Genomic DNA, 22,657 nt, shown 5'->3' with positions numbered 1-22,657 from the left:
GTCAACGAGGGGCTTTGACCGCGCAGCCACGCGCGCTCTCGTAATTACAAAAAGAAAAAAGGCAGCCCGCCGCCCCCTCGTACGAAAATCCCCTCCTCCTTCCCTTCCCCCCGAGAAAAGCAAACCGATTTTTTGAGCGAGCATCGCACGAGCCCCCCGCGCCTGTCACGTGGCACGCGCTCTCGCGACGCCCAGGTGATTTTCCCCATTTCGCCCCTTTAATTTATTTGCTTTAGCTCTCAGAATAATGATAAATACCATTGGAGAGGAGCGCGACCTTTTGCTTTAGCATTTTTTTTTTTTACATTCTCTTTCTTCATCTTTATTGTAAGAATGTTTTAAGTGCTCCGATTTTTCGACGAAAGCGACGATTCGGCGTCCCCAAAAATAAATAACCTTTTTAAATTTACGCAATGCGTCCTGATTTTTTTTACGTCCTCGCCCGTCGGATGAGTTTTGATTATGGGGAAAGGAAAGAGGGAGGCTAATCTCGACCGTTTAAAAAAAAACCGAGCGGATAGTAGGATAACAGGCTAGTACTACCGTTGAGGGCGGCGTTGCTGGACGGTGGGTAAGATGGGGGAGACTTCGCTCGTATCGCGTAGCGCGCGTGCTCTCCGTGCAGGTACGGATTTTGTCGCGAATCTGAATATTTCGAAATCCATTACTAAATAAAGTTATCGAGAAATTATTAAATCTCTCGGCTTCTTATGCTAATAGATTCACACGAGTGGAGACTAATTCCAGGTCTTCATTGGGTTTTAAATTACTCTAGGAGGTCTAGGAGGAGAGGAGAACTCCTATATTAGACTAGAAATCCATGTTTGAAAGGTGAGGCAAATTATTTGTATACCTATGATGCAAAACATAAGACTAGCCACGGACAGTGTAAGGATTTCTTTATGTTGCTATTTTCACGAGTGTCGAGAATGCATTCAATATATTTTTCTAGACATGCTTAATAAGAAGATATTTCGATTTCACCAGCAATCTAATTTAGAATTTTATCAGTAAATACCTCTAGCGCACGGATAAAATGTGAATTAAAAAACATCCGCGGCCCTTAAATTCTTTTTGCTTTTTTGGGTATCAAATGCAAAAATTATTCACGACTCAAATTTCTCATCTTGTCAACTAAATTACAGGAATAGCGACTTATCTCCCGTGATGAAGGAGACGGATACCGTAAATGAGAATAAATATTCCCCTTTTATCCCAACCCGACGGCTTTTGTTTTCGCGATTCCCAACATCTGTCGGCACTGTCCCGTCCGCTTTCCCGCCGCGTGAGGCGGATCAGGAGAGATGCCGCTCCTTTTTTCCCTTTTTCCTTTTTTAAATTCCCATCCCCCGAAAAAGGGATAATTCCAAAATAAAATACCGCCTTTACCCCCGCCCGCCCCCCCAACCCTATTATTAAAAAAAGGACGCCTTTTCAGAGCGTGGTCCCCCGGTCCTCCTGCGCTGCTTTTTTGAACCGGTCGCGAGGGCGGGATCCGACGGCCGCGCGCGGCCCTCGGGGCGACACGCGTCGAGATCCGGCGCCCCTCGGACCGGTCAGGCGGACACGTGTGTGGCGGGGTGGAGTTTAAGATATTGTTGGCGACAGCGTGGTCCGGAGGTTCCTTGTCCCGCGGTCTGCGCTGCTCTCCTTGTTCCTTCCCTCCGTCATTAAGAAAGCCCCCCCAAACAGCGCGCTTGTCCAATACCGCCGATTTGGATTGAAATTTCCCACTTTTTAATCTTTATTTGATTAAATTTGGCAGCGTACGGACTGCCGGGACAAATGGTTCTACATTCCGTTACAGGTTCCGGAGTCTATTAGGTTTCTTCGTGCACTCTTCGCTGCACAATTACAATGAATCACTACCGCTTATGACCACCATTAACAAAAAATATTAAATATTAATAAAGTAAAAGTCTCGATCATAAATATCGCCGGAAATGGAAGTTCATATTCGTGATTTTAGATTACACACTTATCACTGGATACCTTGGAATGCCGCAAGATCGCGCGAAAACATAGAGCGAGAAAAACACAAAGACTTATTTCAAATACCGGGAGCCTAACCGTCGGAACAACTTCACCAGTTTTCAAAACCTGAAACCTATCCTAGAAACCGATACCGCACTGGAAGGACCCTTACGTACCGCGACCTATGTAAAATTCGAAATTATTTTCATGCCTAATATATTTTCTAATTTTTATTTAATTAAGCTCATTATAATTGATTAATTATGTGTGTCACCTCCATTCTAGCCGATTCATCTCGGCTTAATTAAATCGAGGGAGAGGCAACGGATGCAGTTACAGCGTGGAAAAGAGTCGAAAGAGGTTTTCTTCTTTGAAAGGTTCGGAGATTCAATTTCAGTTAAATTTTTTATGGGATAGTGACACAGGCAGTTTTTGAACTTTGACCTAATATGCAATTTGATTGCTAATATTTTAATTTGTTTAATGTAGTTCCTGAACTTTAGGCAAATGTTCAATGTGGTCCCTGAGTCAAATTCATGTAATAAACTGCCTTCCTGTTCATGAGTTGGCCGAGGCGAACTCGATATATTGGGTAGTACATGGACTATATTGAACATTTTCATATAATTCATGGACTGAATTGAACAAGTATCAAAAGTTAAGGGATAATATTGAACAAATTAAAAGTTCATGGATCACATTGAATATTTGCCTAAAGTTCAGGGACTATATTGAATAAATTAAAAGTTCAGCGATCAAATTGTATATTACGTTAAAATTCAGGGACTATTTGTGTTATTTTTTCATTTTTTATCGAGGTCCCCCCAAAATAAAAGAGGAAAAAGAAAAGGAAAGCAAAGAACTTTTCTAACACGGCGCTAGGGAACCTGCTGCTTTGGAATTATTGGGACGAGCTTTAGTGCGCAGTGCGCACCATAATATCCCCCTACGATTCCTACGACGCGGTGGCGGCAGCTTCGCGTAGGGCGGGGGCGCGTTGACTCATTGACTTTGACGGACGAGGCGAGACCCGGCGAAGTTATTTAACCTGACTCGTCCGCCGCCGCCATGCCGAGCTGGCGAAGTACGTAACGGGGGCCGCCTTCCTCTTCCCACGGGATATATCAAAAAGGTTAAATCTCTGAAAGTCAAATCTCGATGGGACGAAATTATGGAGCGCAATCAAATTATCGGCTATCGCTAGAATTCGAAAAAAAGTCGAATTAATTTGGCTCGTCCCATGAATGTGCCGTTGACAAGCGATGGGCTTTTTTTTTCTGTAATAATGATGCGGGCGCCTCCTATCACCGATCGACACGAACATCGTGCGAAAAAATTCAGCAGCAGCTTCCTTGTACGAGATTGGTTTCTTCCGACAAAATAGAAAATGACCGTGTTCGTTCTATTTTGTGATGTGTTTTTTTTTTTTTTTGGGTCTTTCGCCTTTGCTTCCGTATGCCAATGATCTGATGAGAAGAGGGTGCGGAGCGAAAGTCGCGCCATGAACAGAACTGCCTTTGAAATTGAATCGTTCGCTTGGACTTGAGAGATTAGAATGTGATGAGAACTTCTCAACCAAGCCGTACTACTCTACGCCTCATCTATAGTTGCGCTCTGCCCGATATTCACGGGAAGCCCGATTTTCAGAAAGCTCGTTCGAACCGGGAAACCATATGAAGCCCTGTCCCCATTTTCTTGCGACGAACCGGTTTCATGAAAATCGGGATATGAAGATCGAATGATCGGACCGGGAGGGATCGAAGCGGGATGTTCGAACCGGTTGAGAATGGAAATAGGCTCTGCCTTATCTGGTTAAGCTTGGGGCTGCATGGTTGGGCTTCAGTCTCCGGGCATATTGATTCTGAAATTGCTTTGGGCCTGGGGTGGAGTTGGATCCGGGTCGGTGAAATAATAATGTATAGAAATGGGCGAATACTGGTTAAATGGATCGATTTGATAGGACCATTTTTCGACCCGACCCATCCATTCCACAGGCCTCTCTCATGAAGCCTGGGACTGCATGGCTGGGCTTGAGTCTCTGGGAATATGGATTCTGAAATGCTTTGGGCCTGTGCTTGACGCTGCACCGTATTTTCCAAAAAACCCATCATCAACTTCTCATCTGATGTATACATCGTGTTAAGTTTCATCTTCATTCGTAGCCCATGAGGTCCGTGAATCTCTTGTGGAGTAAACCGAAGAAGCGAGTCTCGCACGCTCCTTTGAAATTTCAAAACCATGACAAAGCTCCGGAAAAAGAACGGAGACCAAGAAGAAGCTTCTATCACCAGAATCGTCAATCATGGCGGGTAGACTCTAATATTAAACATCCATTGACTCCGCACAATCTTGTAGCTCCAATACGCGTTGCTTTTTCGCCCTGCATATACATTCAAGCTCACCATAATCTCTCCATCGCCGCTCAGAACCATACGCAGTTCTGCTTTCTGAAAGTGGTTTTTCATCGTATCTTGGAGGATTGGATCGGAGAAAAATGGGAGAGTGCAAGCCTCTGGGATTCTTGATAGGCTTGCCCTTTGCTTTCGTTGCCGTGATTCTGTCACTAGTGGGTGCAGTTGTTTGGGTCCTCGCGTAAGTTTTTTCCACCTCCATTTTCTGTTCACAATCCATCCCCTTCTGCTCATTAATGGCAACGACGTTCGTTTGGTAATCAAACAGGACTGTGCTGAGTTGCTTGTGCCCATGCTGCATATGCTGCTTCGGGGTGGCAAAGCTGGCCGTGAGCCTCCTCAAGCTTCCCATCAAGATCCTCCGGTGGTTCATTGAGAAGATTCCATGTTGATTTCTCCCTATTTGAATTTTCTCTTCTCCATTCTCTCTAGTTTTCCCCATTTTTTCTGTGTATTGATTCTGAGATCCTCCATGTGAGATTGCACCGATTCTTTATTGTTGATCATCATCAATCTTTCTCGTTTTTGCTTATTTCAGATTAGGAATAGGATCGTCGACCAAAAATGAGGTTTTCTTTTTACGTCTCTCTAGAGCATGGTACCAAAATGCGAGACTTACCTAATTAATTTTGCCGATCACGATACTTGGCCATTTAAAATTTTTCTTTAGACACTTCGATCGAGCTCAAATTGGCAGGTCCTTGATGAGCTTTTATGTTGTAGTTTTTCTTGTGAACGTACTTGAAGTTCGGTTGCTCATCGTATTCAAAGCCACCAAGCTAGTTCAAAGTCGGATTAAGAATCAATCGTGTACCAATTTTGGAACATAGAAAAATGACGATAAAGTGTATCTATTCCAAAAAAATTCTCAAAGATAAATCATCTAGGAAACGCTTGTATTCCTGTGGAAAAGTCATTCGAGTTAATGAAATGTAATATGGATTGTCAATAATTCAACGATCAAGATTGCCGATGATGACTTGAAAATGAGGAACCCAAAAATATAAGAATTGAAGAATATTGTTATGCCAATTCGCTTTCCTACTTATTTTAAACAGACCTCGTGATTTTCGATTCAAGCCATCACAATCATAGACTTTGAAGACCATACGTACGCGTAGAGATAAAGGGATACCCTATCTTCTAGGACGCAAATGGCAACCGTCCCACACGAAGACCACCACTAGTAACACGCGAATCTTTTAAGACTAAGGGTGCGTTCGTTTCGCGAAAAATGAGTGATTTGAAAAATATTTTTCAAAAAATAATTGTTTGTATCGCCTACAAAAGTAAATGAATGAAAAAGTTTTTCATGGCCCATGAAAATAATTAGGTATAGATTGTTACTGAGATGAAAACATTTTCCGTTGACTAATTTTTCTAAACGATATAAGCAATCATTTTTCGGAAAATATTTTCCAAATCACTTATTTTTCGTGAAACGAACACACTCTAGGGCTCTGTCTGTTTTGCGGAAAACATTTTTCTTATTTTTCAGCGTTTGGATTGCTTAGAAAAATAAGTCAACGGAAAAGGTTTTCCTATCAAAACTTAAATTCAGAAAAATAATTTCCTCTTTAAAACATTAAAAATCATGTTTTTAAAGGTATTAGCACTTGGACCAAAGACTATGTGGTCGGGCATGGGAACCCCAACGCTCATTCCTGGGCCTTTGGCAGCTGAGCTGGGTCCTTGGTACCCTGGCTCAGGTTTATCTAGGCCGTGCGCGAGACCTCGACCGCCATGCCCAGGTTTATCAAGGCTAGATCTCGGGACACCGGTGCCTATGCGTGGGATGCCAAGCCATGTAATATCGAGGTCAAGCCCAAGTTCTCGGTGCCAAAGCCCGGGTCCATCGAGGCCAAACCCCGGACCCTAGGGCCCATGCCTGAGACTCCCATGCCTATGCTTGGGTCCATTGAGTCGTGCTATAGTGATTCCATGATTTTACTCAAGCCAAAATTACTACATTTAAAAAATTATAAAAATTGTCCACTCAGTGCCAACTGTCTTATGTGACATTGCCGGTGTCAATGTTAGTGATTTCCAAGGAAAATTGGCCGGAACTATTAATTGGCAAATCATCAAAATGTTTAGAATTAAATTGACCAAATTGAAAGATTTAAGACTGAATTGGCACAATTACAATAGATTTAGAATTTTTTTAGTAATTTTCCCTCCTAAGGTCGGTTGCTCTTGCACCATGATTTTACTCGAGCCAGCCTGCTACCTTTCAATTCTATTACACAGCACTATCAAGCGAGAAATGTTACCTATAACAAGAATGGCTTAGAAAGTTATCATGCAAATGATGGAGTACTGCAAAATGAGGAATCCAACAAAGGAATTATATTCAATACCCATCAACAGTTTGCTGCACCAATTTTAGCATTTTTAGCATTATCTTTCAGATTTTAGGACATACAATGTAACCTCAATTTTCATTTTTGTTTCGTAATAATCGTTGCATGAGTTATCTTACAGTAAACTAATCAAGAAAGAATTTGTGGGGGAGACTCGTGATTGATTCACATACATGCTCATTTTGTAATTTGTAAGATTACCATAGGACGTTCCAATGTGCCGAATTTATTTTTAAGACAACACGTGATATTTAAAAGATATAATTATGAGAGTGGCAAGAGCTATTCTATTTGCTCGAATTTTACTTAGAGAAGAGGCTTCTTCGGGGACAAGTGCCATTGTAGTTTGAATATGAAAAAGTCAATACTCGACTACAAAAGACAAGTTGCGGTACATTGGCCCAAATAGTTTTGTAAAGTTAGGAAGGAAAATCTCTTTCCATGTAGAAAATATCATTCTAAAGATCACGTACATCGAACTTATCTTCCGCGCTGATTACATGAGTCAAACCCATCTCCATAATTTGAAAGGCCACTTCACATTCGCTATCTTTGCCCTTCAGGATCTCTCTCTATGTATATCGATACCTCTAATTTTTCATTTGAAGCTCTTGCAGATTCTGAATAAACCTATCGATGTAGCCGCTGATGAAGTTCGGGCTCACCAGAGCCTCTCTCCACTTCGCATGGTTCTTCTTCACCAGCTGACCCACTTCGCTCTTCTCGTCCATCACGCTCTTGATGGCTCTGCACAAGCTCTCCTTCGAGAACCACCCGCTCTCTTCTCTCTCCACTTCGACCCCCACTTTCAGTTCCTCGGCCAGCAGCCTCGTGTTCAGGATCTGGTCGCACAGATGGGGGACCATCACTATTTGGCAATCACACATCAGCGACTCCCACATCGACCCGTACCCGCAGTGGCTCACGAAGCAACCGACCGATGGGTGACTCAAGATCAGTGGCTGTTGGACCCAACCGCCGTGAACCACTCCTCTCCCTTGGACTCTCTCTTGGAAACCCTCGGGAAAAGCTTCTTCTACTGAGTTCGTCCCAATTGGTGGTCTGAGAGCTACCAGAAATGGCAAGCCTGTTGACTCGAACCCTAGCAGGAGTTCTTGGAACTGGTCCTTTTCGAGAACGTGCTGGCTCCCAAACGCGCAGAACACCACGGACCCTGGCTTGAACCGGCCGAGCCACTCGGCCCACTTCTCGTCCAGCTCCTTCCTCGCCGGCTCAGGCAAGACCGGGCCAGTCAAGAAGACAGGCTTACCGTATTGACTGCTGATGTAGGCACACAGGTCCCCTTCTATTTCTTGGCACGTACGCATGGCGATCGCGTCGCACTCTCGCATGGCAGTCGTGATGCGCCCGTGGAACGTTATGTTGTCGCCGGAAGGCAGGGTTACGAATACGAGGGATCGGGCTTCGCTGCCACGCAGCACGACAGTCTTTGATGGGTACCCTTCGGGTGGCTTCGCCAGCTCTTCCTCCGTGAGGGGTTTCCCGAGGGTCACCTCCTGTGCCGGGACGATGGCGATCGTGGCCGCGGAAACAACATTGTAGCAGACTGTCCTGATGCCGAGCGGTCTGGCCACTTGGGGGATCCAGTAGGCCATGTCGTAGAAGAAGAAGTCGGGCCGCAGGGCCTGCAGCAAGACCTCTAACTGGGGGCGGGTGAGGTCCATGGTGGTCGCGAGCGAGGGACTATCGGAGAAGGGGATGTCGGAGGCGGTTTCAGTCCCCAGAGGGAGGGTGGCGACCGAGGGGACGGTGACCGGGTGGAAGGCGATGAGGTCGGGGTGTAGATTGAGGTTTTCCAAGAGAATTGAGGCTTTCCTGGGCAAGAAGAAGGAGATCTTGTGGCCCCACTCGGCGAGCTCGTTGGAGAGGTGGAGGAACGGGGTCATGTGACCAACTGCGAACCATGGAAACATGGCTACGTGAAACTTCGAATTCGTCTCCTCCGACATTGCCATCAGTAATTCTTCTTGATTTTTTTTCCCTTTACGTGCATCAACGCATTGGTCGTTTTAGTTCTTAGATCCCTGGACTTCAAGATTCGTGTGCTGGATCGACCCTTTCGCGAAGAATGGGATTGACGGGGTCGGATGTAACGGACTGATGATGAGCAACTCCTGGTCTATATCTGACGAACGTGAAAGCCGGACGAGACAGGAATGCTTGACCCCGACTTTGAGATGCCTCGTGTTTTTCGCTTTACAAGGAGTGAAAAAAGCCACGAGAGAGATCATAGGACATTAAGAGATGATGGCAACGACGTTCTTTTGCTAATCACACAGGACCGTACTGAGTTGCTTGTGCCCTTGCTGCATATGCTGTGTCGGGGTGGCAAAGCTGGCCGTGAGCCTTCTCAAGCTTCCCATCAAGATCCTCCGGTGGTTCACTGAGAAGTTTCCTTGTTGATGATATCTCCCTATCTGATTTTTCTTCATCCATCTCTCTTTTTTCCCCATTTTTTTTTCTGGTTTTATTGATTAGGAGATCCTCTACGTGATTTGAACCCGATTCTTCATTGCCTTTCTTAATCTCGCGGATACAAGTTGCGGTCGCCATCAATCTTTACACTCATTTATGCTCCTTTAGGTTTATGAGCAGGATCGTTGACAAAAGTGGGGACCTTTTAATCCCCCTGGTGCATGGTATCAAAATGCAAGATTCTTCTAATTAATTTAGCCATTCATGACATTTATCCATTTAACATTTTTCTTCCTCTACTTCAGCTGAGCACAAAGTCGGAGATCCTTAGAAGAGCTTCACGTTGTAGTTTTTCGTTTGAACGTACTTTATATTCGGTTTCTCATCATATTCAAAACCGCCGGTCCACTCCAAAGTCAGATTGGGAAACGGTTATGTGTTAATTGGTAGAATATATAGCATTGACAATTTGCCAAAGCCGAATCATCGAGGAAATTCTTGTATTCGTATGAAAAAAGTCATTCGAGTTAATGGAGCCTAAGATGGATTATGAATAATTCATGGACTAAGATTCCCGTTGATGACTTGAAAATGAGGAACCCAATTTCAGAATTTGGGAATATTACTTTTATGCTTCGCTTCACTATTTAGTATTTAGTGAAGATATACCATCACAACGCTAGGTTTTGAAGACCGTGCGTACAAATAGGGATAAGCGATAGGACGAAAATAAAGCTACATTGCCACTCGAAAACCACCACTAGCGACCAGCGAATCGATCGAGACTAATAATCTGATGCTCTTTCCGTGCTGTCAAGTGTGAGATGGTTTTGCAGTCACCAAAAGGGATTGCAGATTCTGAAGGAAAGTACGCATGTACCTTTCTTGCAAGCCTTCCCCAGCTATAACATCCTTCAATTTAGCATGGTTGGTTTTAAGCCTCGACGCTACTTCACCGTCTTTGTCCATCACTAACTTGATGGCCTCACTCAAGCTCTCCTTGCTCAGGAAACTCTCTCTCTCCCCTTCTTTCTTCACTTCAACAGCAACCCTCAACTCATCCACCATCAACCTCGAAGTCATGAACTGGTCTGCAATCTGTGGGAACGTCAATATCCTGCAGTCACTGAACAAGGCCTCCCACATCGACGCATACCCACAATGAGTGACGAAGCACCCAACAGATGGGTGTTTCAGTATCAGCGACTGTGGCACCCAGTCCCCACTAACCAAGCCTCTCTCTTGGGTCCTCTCCCCAAACCCATGTGGAAATGCTTCTTCGATTCGATCGCATCCTTGTGGAGTGGCCAAAGCCACAAGGAATGGATGGCCACTTCGCTCAAACCCTAGAAGTATCTCTTGCAACTTCTCTTTTGTCAGCTTGATCTCGCTCCCAAATGCACAGAACACCACTGAGCTCGGCCCGAACATGTTCAGCCAAGAAGCCCATTTCTCTTCTAGGTGTTCCACTTGTGGTTGAGGAATGACGGGTCCACTGTAGAGCACTGGCTTCCCGTACTGCTCCCCGAGGTAGTCACCATACTTGCCTTCCAATTCATGATATGTCCTCGTGGCAATGGCATCGCACTCCCTTAGGCTTGTAGTGATTCGGTCGTAGAACGACATTCCGCTTCCAAGATCTTCAGCGAGGAATAACGCTTGAAAGGCCTCTTCGGGGACGACCCGCAAAGACGGATAGCCCGGTGGTGGGTGCATTAGTTCTTCAATGGTGACTCCCTTTGAGATCCTCCTTGCCGGGGTAAGCCTTAATCCAAGCCCTGCCACACCGGTTGCAACGTAGTATATCGCCTTGATGTTCAACGGCCGGGTTATGGCGGGGATCCAAGGGGCAAAGTCGAAGAAAACGATGTCCGGCTTGAGGTCAATCAAAAGGGGCTGGATCTGATCTCGAGTCTGGTCGAACGCGGTGTAGAGTGAGCGGTGAAGTTGGACGGGGACATCAGAGGCGGTCTCTGCGCCGGAAGGGAGGCCATCCACTTGGGGGACGGTAATGGAGGAGAAGCGAACGAGGTCTTGGTGTTGGTTTAGTGGCTCCAACTTAAGCTGCGCCTTTTGGGGCAATAAGAAGGTCACTCGGTGCCCATTTTGGGCTAGTTTGTTTGAGAGATGTAGAAATTGGGTGCCGTGGCTAATGGCGAACCATGGGAACATGACTACACGAAGCTTTCTTGAGTTTCTAGGGCTTTCCATGTTTGCTTTTGGCCTTGTATTGCGTTTTTTGCATCTGGATGATCCAATATTTATATGAGTAGGACTAGGAGGGAGAGGTCTAACACCTGTCTGTAGGACAAAGTAGCAAAAAAGTCTTAAATCTATTACATTTGTGCCAATTCAGTCTCAAATATTTCAGTTATGTCAATTGAGTCCTAAATCATTTGACGATTTGCCAATGTACTCTATCTAGCTAATTTTAGCTGGAAATCACTGACATTGGACACTAGCCATCCTATGTGGCACAATTGACACTGACGTGGATAATTTTTACTTTTTAAATATTTCTAAATTTTTTCCCTTTTCTTTTCTTTCCTTTCTTTTTTTTTTCACAATTGTGGGTTGGCGAGGACGCCGGTTGACCCTTGCCGGCTGACCCTTGCCAGTCGCAGGCGAGATTTGGGCGAGGGCCTCCGAGGCCTTGCCCAGATCAAAGAGAGGGTTGTGGCCCTCGTTGGCCGAGGGCACAAAGTCCCTCACCTGTGGTTAGTGACGGTTGGACGGCGACCTCGCCGGCCTAGAGTTGTAAAAAAAAAAACAAAGAAAGAAAAGAAAAGAAAAGAAAAGAAAAGAGAAAAGAAAAAAATAAATAAAAAATTCAGAAAAATTATTAAAAAATTGTAAAACTTGTTCGCGTCAGCGCTGGTCATGCCATGTAGGATGGCTGGCGTCCATGTCAGTGATTTTTAGCTAAAATTAGTCGGATGGATTACATTGACAAATCGTCAAAAGGTTTAGGATTCAATTAGTACAATTGAAATGTTTATGACTGAATTGGCACAAGTGCAATAGGTTTAAGACTTTTTTGTATTTTTCCCCCTATCTCTACCCAAAGTATCATTAGGTAGACGGCTTATTTGTACACTTGTATTCAATAATTACAAAAATGACAAAAATGAGAAACCCAAAACTTACTAAACTACTGGTCTACAAAAATCAATTAATTAACTAATGTGTCAAACTATTATCGATTATTGAAAATGGTCAACTTAATTAAGATGTTTACTCGCATTCTGACGGGAAAATTACCAAAAGAATCACAAACGTATTGCACTTGTGCCAAGTCAATCTTAAACCTTTTGACAATTTGCTAATGTACTCCTTCCGATCAATTTTGATCGGAAAATGCTAACGTGGCGATCCAATCGCGTGCAAATCTAACTATCAACAGATAAGGATGTGCTCCTACTCATAGAGTCTAGTATTTAATGTAGGAGCATGGTTTTGTTAGGTTCTTGTGTTTTCACGTGGAAATCTAATTGTCATTAGATAGGGATTTGCCTCCTAGAGTCTACTATTTAATGTAGGAGTAATTATCGACATCGATTTAACCTAAAAAGTGGTTATGTGTCCTTGTCGGCCATAAAGAACCTTTGATTTGAAGTTCAAGAAAAAACGACCACAAGAAGCACACCGTGATTTTGCTCGAGCCAAAATTGCTACAATTTTAAATTAGGGTTAATACCGCGAAAAATCCAAAATTGATACGCTTGTGACAATTTTATCACAAATTAATTTTTTGATCATAAAAAATCCCAAACCGATACACCTGTGACAGATTTACTCTTAGTTTATTTTCGTTAAATTTTACTATCAAATTGCTTTGTTAAATAACATGCGGCAATTGATGGATGTACCAATTTTATGTTTTACCCTCCGTTTGTCACAAGCGTGTAGGTTTATGATTTTTTTTTTGTATTAATTCAATTTAATGGAAACTAACGAAGGGTAAATTTGTCACAAATATACCGGTTCGGAGTTTTTGGTGGTTTATAAATTAGTTTGGGGTAAATTTATCATAGGTGTACCAGTTTTGAGTTTTTCGTGGTAAAAAAATTAGTTTGAGGTAAAATTATCATAGGTGTACCAGTTTGGGGTTTTTCGTGATATTAATCGTTTAAATTACTTAGTATTTTGTGATTGAAGCCTTTGTAGATACATTGATTTCCCGTTTTTCATTTTCTTAAGCTCGGCTGCTCTTGCACTATGATTATGCTCGAGCCAGACTGCTACCTTGCAATCCTAGTACACAACACTTAAGAGAGAAATGTTACCTGTAATAAGATTAGTTCATAAAGTTATGATGATTGGTTCCAAAAAAAAGTTATCATGCAGATGATGTAATACTACAAAATGAGGAATCCAACTAAGCAATTGCATCCAATACCCATGAACAGTTTGCTGCATTACTAAAATATCAATTTCGTATACCAATTTTAGCATTTTTAGTATTATCTTTCAGATTTTACGACATACAATAAAACTTCAATCTTCATTTCTGTTTCGTAATAATCATTGCATAAGTTATCTTATAGAAAACTAATCAAGAAAGAATTTGTGGCGGAGTTTCTTACATGAGTTCGGACATTTCAATCAACTTAAACGTGTTTTTATGTTGTTATTTGACTTTTAAAAAGGAGGCTCGTGGTTGATTCACATAAATGCTCATTTTGTAATTTGTAAAATTTCTATAGGACATTCCAATTGGCCAAATCCATTTTTATGGTAACAAGTGATATCTAAATAATATAATTATGAGAGTGGCAAGTGTTATTCTATTTACTCAAAATTTACTGAAAAGAGGCTTCTTCGGGGACGAGTCACATTATATTTTGAATATGGAAAAAGTCAATATTCAACTACAAAAGACAAGTCACGGTACATATTCCGAAAAGTTTTGTAAAGTTATCGGTTTGGTTCCTGCTTTCAATTTTTTTGAATCGGAGGTTACATGGGAGAACTGATCCAACTTGAGATCGATCACCCCTATAGAGTTTCGTTCGGTTAGCTTTGAATTTTCGCGTGCAAACCTAACTATCAACAGATAGGGATGTGCCCCTACTCCTAGCGTCTAGTATTTAATGTAGTAATACGGTTTCGTTAGGTTCTTGTGCTTTCACGTGGAAATCTAATTGTCAATAGAAAGAGATTTGCCTCCTAGAGTCTAGTATTTAATGTAGGAGTACTTATCGACATCGATATAACCTTGAAAAGTGGTTGTGTGTCCCTGTCGGCGACAAAAGAACCGCTGATTTGAAGTTCAAGAAATAACGACCACAAGAAGCACACCATGATTTTGCTCGAGCCAAAATTGCTACAATTTAAAATTACTTGGTATTTTGTGGCTAAAGCCTTTGTAGATACATTGATTTCCCGTTTTTCATTTTCTTAAGCTCGGCTGCTCTTGCACTATGATTATGCTCGAGCCAGACTGCTACCTTGCAATCCTAGTACACAACACTTTCAAGAGAGAAATGTTACCTGTAATAAGATTAGTTCATAAAGTTATGATGATTGGTTCCAAAAAAAAGTTATCATGCAGATGATGTAATACTACAAAATGAGGAATCCAACTAAGCAATTGCATCCAATACCCATGAACAGTTTGCTGCATTACTAAAATATCAATTTCGTATACCAATTTTAGCATTTTTAGTATTATCTTTCAGATTTTACAACATACAATAAAACTTCAATCTTCATTTCTGTTTCGTAATAATCATTGCATAAGTTATCTTATAGAAAACTAATCAAGAAAGAATTTGTGGCGGAGTTTCTTACATGAGTTCGAAAAGTTTTGTTAAGTTAGGAAGCAAAATCTATTTCCATGAAGAAAAAACCATTCCAAAGATCCTGTAAGTCAAACTTATCTTCGCCGCTAATTGCATGAGTCAAGCCCATCTCCACGATCACTTCTCTTGATATCAATTTGCCCTTCACCAAACTCGAAGTTGTGAAGCTGTTTAGGATCTCTCTATATCAATACCTCTAATTTTTAACTTGAATATCTTGCAGATTCTGAATAAACCTATCAATGTGGCCACTGATGATGTTCGGGCTCACCAGAACCTCTCTCCACTTCGCATGGTTCTTCTTCACCAACTGACCCACTTCACTCTTCTCATCCATCAGATCTTGTCAAAATCATCATCAATTTCTGTCGGAAAAGCCTAGAAGCATCTGCTCTAACATTGGGCAGTTCATTTTGTGGTGTTCGAGTCTCTCAAGGAGTAGTTGGATTTTGTGGTGAAGAAGGAGTGAACGTGAGTCTTGGGCGGAAGAATCCAAAAACAATAATATCTCTGTAATTTGCAGAGATTTTTCCACTGTCGTTGGAAATAAGTGCTCCGTCTGGGGACGCACAGAAGAAACCAACCCTACAAGCTTCACGCATCAGCCTACAAAACTAAAGCCTAAGTAGTAAAAGGGTCATGGACCACTCATGTATTAATGGCTGTTTTTGGTCGAATATATTAATGGCGTTGGCTGAAATATGAATGCCTAAAATTTAGAATATACATAGAAATGACGCTATTTTCACCTTTTATATGACTAAATCAATGCCATTTACATTAAAAAGACAAAATTGTCCTCGATAATTCAATTGCTATTTAAAGTGATTGCCCCATTCCTTCTTTTTTCTATTTTTATTTAGCATCTAGTTGCCATAATTAAATAATATGTTAAAACATTTTCAATGATATATTCAAAAGAAATTTTTGCCACGGCTTAAAGTGACCCATTCCTTCTTTTTCTATTTTTATTTAGCATCTAGTTGCCATAATTAAATATTTTACATCATATTTTCAGTGAGCTAAGAATTTTTTTAGTGTATTCTTAGATATTCCTATAAGGTTTTGCGTGCTCCGTGTAAAAGTATGTCCGCCAATAGTAAGGAAAAAGGACATTATTTGATATAGTAAAAAACATAAAAGTCTCTTCTTCATTATTGCTCTTGTAACAACTTATCTATTCTTTGTCCCTTTTATCTCAAAAGCTCTCCTTCTTGGTGCATCTTTTATTTTTTAATGTCAGTAGTCTAAACTATATATCAAGTCTCCTTATTTACTATATTAAAGGATTTATCATTTTTCCTTACTATTAGAGAGATACTTTTACACTGAGTGTGTAAGACGTTACGTGAATATCTAGGAGTACAGTAAAAACATTATGCACAATGAGACATCTTGATATTTTTCCTTAAATACTTCATGGATGATTAATTTTTGCCAATTCAAAACAATGAGATTTCACTAGCATTTCTTCAAAAAAATCCTTATTTTATGCAATGTTTTGATTTAATCAAATTTCATTTTTTAAAGTTTCATGTTGGCGGATGTAACTGTGATTTTATTTTGGAAAATCTTCTAAGAGGGTTTTTTTTGCTTCATCCAATCATCCCGTTATATGTATATGTATATAAAGGAAAGCTGATAAGAATGGGTTTGATAGTGATATGTAAAACAAAAGCGAAAATTTATAAACAAGTGATTATGTTAAAATTGGCTATGTTAAATTTTTACTAGATTCTACTTGACAATTTATCCATAAATTTGCTCAACAACATAGAAAAAAAAACTAGGTCTCTTTGAAATTTCTCTTTTTGACAAAACTAATTTTGATGGAAGTAAAATCTAACAATGAAAAAACATAGTGCCTTGTATATACATGGATACCTACAATATACAAAAACTAAACATTTGAAATTATAGAAAAAGAAAGTAAAGATTTTGGGGTCACCGCATTAAATTGCAAATTAATGATTGATGGCAATTTTATCTTTTTGGTAAAAATTGAGTGGATTTAGTTATATAGGGGTGGAAATAGCACCCTCTTGAATCAAACGCCAATTAATGAAGGGTAGTAGTGGATTTGGAAAGAACCCATTTTTAATCCATTTAATTAAAGAGTAATGCTGTGGACATCTTGCTCTCAACTAATTGTATTAATTTCTTCAATAACACGTAGGACCAAAACATACATACATATTGGGATACCGAATATAAATCACCCTGCCTCTTTAATAATCTAAATTTCTTTAGAATAAATACTGGAACACTCAAATATATTAAAAAAGAAAGAAATAAAAAGGACTTTTTCATGTTAAAAATCTCTTGTGTATATAAAGTAATGGTCTTGATCTTTAACTTTCACTTCAATAATGAGATAGAGATCGTTATTCTTTAATTTTTGGGCCTATTGGGCTCTGCTTACGCACCGTGACTACTTCTGATTTTCTTAATTTATGTTAAGGGCACCTTGTGATTGTCCCACTTCCCACTTCCTATTTACTTTTTGTTTTTTTATTTCATCTCCCGCTTTTGGTGTTGAGGTGGAAGAGAAAAACAAATCGATAATGAAAAAAGAAGACTTGTGTTCGACACGTAAAAAAAAAACCAATGGCGACGAAGGTGGCAGTTACTGCAGTTCACCACTGATGTCGTAGCCGGTGGTCCAAATCCGCAATAGTACTTATATTTAGTATTTGTATTTATTCCGTATTATACATATATTAGTATAGTTTAATATTTAATAAAAATTTATTAGAGAATGATGGAAGGGGAGAAAAGAAATAAAAAAAAAGAGAGGGAAAAAAAATAAAAACTAAGCAAATAAAATGAAGTAGGCAAGAATGTCGTGAGAGATTCTTACCATCTCCGTTTGTGCAATTTTTAGGTTTATTTGCACTGATATGCTATTGATACCAAATAGTAGATATAATATGATGTGAAAATATCTGGCTTTGTTACTGCTATTTACAAAACAGTGGACATAATCCACTCATCGATAAGCACATGCTTAGCGCGTGAGTGAGAACAAACACGTTCATGGCACATGAGTGTCATTGCACATATGCTAGCTTATTGACAAACACATGCATTGACATATGGTAATCGACATTGGTATTCATCAATGTCACGTATCCAATTATCGAAATACGATGACGGATCGTCGGTAACCACTGATATGAGCATCGGTAATGAATAATTTGAAATTTAAAACCAACAAGACAGTTGAAGTCAATGGCGCACATTTTTGAACGGAGTAGTTATCCCTTAAAAGCAAGATCGTGGTACGACCATCGTTACGAGAAAAGAGGATCATGGAGCAGCTCACATACGGCAACAACAACTGTTTAAGAACATGGGTGCGAGACTCGTGGAAATATAGAAACATGGAGGTGATCGACAAGATTTACTAAAGGGAATGTAATCGCCGAAAATCGTCAGAAGGCCGTTACTTCATAACCATTATAAATACCACCAATCATCCATCAGAAAGACCCCTGCGCACAAATCAAACACAATGTTATTTTTCAATTATCTTTAGTTTTCCTGCACTATACTTTAAATTTCCTTAGCCGTAGTTTTTTGATTCACGTCGTCAATTAAATTTCGGCATGTATCTCTATCCTGGGTGCTGCGTTTTCGATTAAATTCTGGCATAGTATCTTTAAGTTCTTAGGTTGTGCCATCCATTAAATTCCAGCAGAATCTGGTTATGTTTGGTTACTTAATCGAGTCTATACTTTCCAGACCTCATTGTTGATTAAATTTCATCACGGTTTTAGCCTGTACAATTCAATTTGAATTCGAAAGTGTTGATTCCTTTTGCTTGTGATTGTGATATTTTCTGTCCAGAGTTAACGCAAAACTTTGGTCTCCTTAATTAAAAGCCGAAAAATGACTTTCGGTAAAAGACATTTCGTAACAGGGAAATTCCAATGAAACATCTTTTTATAAGTCCCTTTTTAGAAGAATTAAAAGTTCTTTTAATTCTTTTAAAATAGTACCTCGATTAAGGATGTGCAAAATGGATCGCCCGAACCGAGAACTGCCCGAACCGGACCGAACCGGCGGATTTGGTCCAGTTCTCGAGAGTGTCGGTCTGGTTCCCGATTCCTAAAAGTGGAACTGATGTCTGGGCGGTTCGGTTTCCGATTCCAAAGGGAATCGGATCGACTACATATATATTTTTAATTTTTTATTTCATTGATGATATGTGCGCCACCAAATATCATTCTCCGACGAGCCCCCCACTCCTATCCATCTTTCTCTTCGCAGCCCCAAAATGCTTCGCACCCGCCCTCTCATACTCCAAACTTCAACCCCGCAAATGAACCCTTCCACGAATCACCCTCAAACCGCCTCTGAAGGTCGCAAAATTCTGATCCAGAGGAAGAAAAACAATGCCTCGAGTGCGACCCCAGACGTTTTGCATTTATGGGATGGCCCCGGCGTGACTGTTTCACCCGATATTTACGTTTCATTGATCAAAGAGTGCACGGCAAATAGTGACTTTGCCGGAGCACTTGAGCTCCATAAACACATCCGGCTTAGTGGGTTGAGACCCAGTTTGCATATGCTTAACCGGGTCTTGGTTAGTGCTCGCAAATTGTTTGAGGGAATGCTCTAAAGGGACTTCAGTTCTTGGGCTATCTTGATTGTCGGTTATATGGAAGAGGGTGAGTATGAAGAAGCTATAAGGCTGTTTGTGAGGATTCTTTACTGTATCGATGTGAGTGAAGTTCTTCCGTGGAAATAGTGGCCGGTTCCATTGGACCGAACCGGGAATCGATCACCCCTAATTTTGATCATGCACGTTTTTTTCCTCTGTTAGTAATCCTAACATGCGTGTTGTCTCCCTGATGCTTCGTACTCTGCAGCCGGGCCAGCTCATGGTGCCCTCATCGTCATTATGGATTACATCTTTCGAATCATCATCCTCTGAATTGCTGTTTATCATGGGAAAACGTATATACGCAGAAATATTTGATTTTTACGCTTTCCTCATCTCCCTCTTTAAACCCTAGTATTCTCGTTTGGTCTAACCCCCCTTGGGTTTCTCTCTGTTCCTCGCTTCATCACTTTTCATGGCTCCCAATCCTCCTCAGTACTCTTCTACGGATTATATCGCCAATTTTGATGGCTTAAAGAGAGATGAACACTCCGATAATGACTGTTTTCATCTTTTGAACCTGATAAAAAAATACATCGAGCGTCTCGACCTTGGTCCCTGTTTCCAAAGTCATCTTCAAATTCCAGCCTCCCTTAAACCATGTTTTCCTCAACGGCATGGGGAGCTGTTTCCTATTCAGAGGCTTTCTATCATGGATATCTGGACTACCAACCCCTCTCATTTTCGAGGTTTTCCTTCTTTCGAAGCAGATTTCCACAGATGGTAGTTGCGGATGAAAGATGATCTTTGAATACTGCTCTACAACTTAGCAGTCTAATTTGTGACTTGGACCTGGGCTTTTTAGGTGCCTCCATCGATTAACTGCTTTTTTTTCTCTTGGGGCCTCATGTCGATAACTCTTTTAGATACCTACATTATAGCTGGTTTTCTCCCTAATGGCGTACCTATAAAGGATATCGGTCCTCCTGAATCTCTTAAGCCTACCAATGTTCCCGATAATGTCTTTGCTTACAGCAAGTTTTTCGATAGGTTTTACTGAACATCTAGTCCAATCACTGCTGCTTTTTTGACTTTCCAAGTACATCTTTTCAATCCATGTCGCGACCACCCCTCGAGGGCCGCCTCGGGGCGCGGGTTTAAAGGTAATTATTCATTGGAAATGCTATAAATAAATTATATCGGCTTAAAAAGGCGTTTTTCTTTGGATTTTTTGCCCATTGGGTTCACTTTTAATGAACGTGGATTGTCTCTCGCGTGACATGAGATTGATTTTATGTTTTTAACAATTAGGAGTCGCCACTAGCTTTTGTTGGGGGTCAGCTAGAATACTCAATTGAAACACGGGAATTTCGTTTCGATTTTTACGAAACCAGAGATATCTAAGTTCGGGGATTAGATTACGTTAATGTTTTCACTAACACCTTTTCGGTACCGCTAAACTTAATTTGGTTGTTTTCTAAGTCGTCATGCATTTGTTTTTTATCATTTTCATGTCAAAATCCTAATCCACTAAATGATCATGTATCTTGTTTTTGTGTTTTCCATTTATGATTATGAACTAATCCGATCTTCGTCTAGAAAAGAAATTAACAAACAATTGTATTGAAAGGCATTGCATAAAGTAAACACCCAATGTAATTAAAAGGCGAGTTCATCTAAATGCAAGAAAAGAAAATTCGCAACTCGTTGGGTATTTATTACAACACAAATGAAAAACCGAGACATGTTCGAGTGACACGAATTGGGCACAAAATGAGACCGGATTGGACATTGGTCTTTTGCCATCATCTTCAAAGCTTTTGGCCTCCTCCACCATGGTTCGTCTCATGGGTGTCGGTTTTACATTTGAACCATGCATTTTCAATAAACAACGTGTAAGCATACAATCTAAATAAAGCAATTACAATGAATCATCAAAGCATTGAATTGGCTCGAGGTTGGCCTTTGCCTTTCATGCGTTTCGATCACCCCCATTCCTAATGACCAAGATTGATTACCGGTTAATGATAATCGGCCACCATTTGCAATTCACAACACGGTGGTCGATATCACTTAACCCTTAAAGTTGGTTCTAAGTGTCCACCATGGGCTACCCACCGAACCATGCACTGAGCCTAATCATTCATCTAGCAAACACATGCATGAGCGATGGATTAAACATACACTTAGGCCAAATGACCTTATTTCTCAATCAATCATTCAAAGAGAAGTGAGCCTATTGAGGATTACTCATTCAATTTAAAGTACAAATTCAAGTCTTGCACACATGTTCTCAAACGGTTGTTGTTGCTGTTGCTGTATGTGAACTACTCCATGATCCTCTTTTCTCATAACGATGGTCATCCCACGATCTTGCTTTCAAGCGATAACTGCTCCCTCCAACATGTGCGCCCTTGACCACAATTGTCTTGCTGATTTTAAATTTCAAATTATTGGTCGTCGATGCTCACATCAGTGGTTACCGACTATCCATCATTCTTATTTCGATAATTGGATACGTGGCATTGATGAATACCAATGTCGATTACCATATGTCAATTTATGTGTTTGTTGATAAGCCGACGTATGGGCAATGACACTCATGTGCCATGCACGTGTTTGTTCTCACTCACGCGCTAGGCATGTGCTTATCGATGACTGGATTATTTTTGTGTCAACATATTGATTTCCCTTTTCAGTTTCTTAAGCTCGGTTGCTCATGCACCATAATTTTGCTTGAGCCAGACTGCTACCTTGCAATTCTATTACACAACACTTTTAAGTGATAAATGTTACCTATAATAAGATTAGTTTATAAAGTTATCATGCAGATGATGTAATACTGCAAATAGAGGAATCCAGCAAAGGAATTATATCCGATACCCATCAACAGTTTGCTGCATTACTAAAATTATCGATTTCTTATATTAATTTTAGCATTTTTAGTATTATCTTTCAAATTTTACGACATACAATATAACCTCAATCTTCATTTTTGTTTCGTAATAATCGTTGCATAAGTTGTCTTATAGTAAACTTACCAAGAAAGAATTTGTGGTGTAG

General features: G+C 40.7%; 3 protein-coding genes across 3 annotated transcripts; 1 reads left to right on the top strand and 2 right to left on the bottom strand.

Annotated features, from left to right (window-relative positions):
• Positions 1 to 4,316: 4,316 nt before the first annotated feature.
• On the top strand, positions 4,317 to 4,891 carry LOC115667484 (signaling peptide TAXIMIN 2-like). The gene is made up of 2 exons (XM_030589059.2): positions 4,317 to 4,566; positions 4,654 to 4,891. The coding sequence occupies exons 1-2, from the start codon at positions 4,469 to 4,471 to the stop codon at positions 4,775 to 4,777; spliced, it is 222 nt and encodes a 73-aa protein (XP_030444919.1). The 5' UTR covers positions 4,317 to 4,468; the 3' UTR covers positions 4,778 to 4,891.
• A 2,266-nt stretch (positions 4,892 to 7,157) lies between these two features.
• LOC115663754 (anthocyanidin 3-O-glucoside 2'''-O-xylosyltransferase-like) lies at positions 7,158 to 8,998 on the bottom strand. The gene has a single exon (XM_056311986.1). It carries the CDS (start codon positions 8,722 to 8,724, stop codon positions 7,339 to 7,341), a length of 1,386 nt encoding a protein of 461 aa, XP_056167961.1. The 5' UTR covers positions 8,725 to 8,998; the 3' UTR covers positions 7,158 to 7,338.
• Positions 8,999 to 9,844: 846 nt separating this feature from the next.
• On the bottom strand, positions 9,845 to 11,493 carry LOC115663753 (UDP-glycosyltransferase 79B9-like). Its single transcript, XM_030585733.2, has one exon. The coding sequence runs from the start codon at positions 11,393 to 11,395 to the stop codon at positions 9,998 to 10,000; it is 1,398 nt and encodes a 465-aa protein (XP_030441593.2). The 5' UTR covers positions 11,396 to 11,493; the 3' UTR covers positions 9,845 to 9,997.
• Positions 11,494 to 22,657: the final 11,164 nt, after the last annotated feature.

Source organism: Syzygium oleosum, unplaced genomic scaffold (genome assembly GCF_021117445.2).
Source record: "Syzygium oleosum isolate NSW1041296 unplaced genomic scaffold, Sole_v2.1 Sole_v2.05, whole genome shotgun sequence".
Taxonomy (NCBI): Eukaryota; Viridiplantae; Streptophyta; class Magnoliopsida; order Myrtales; family Myrtaceae; genus Syzygium; species Syzygium oleosum.
Note: the sequence above shows the minus strand (reverse complement) of the source record. Positions and strands in the feature narration are given on the sequence as shown.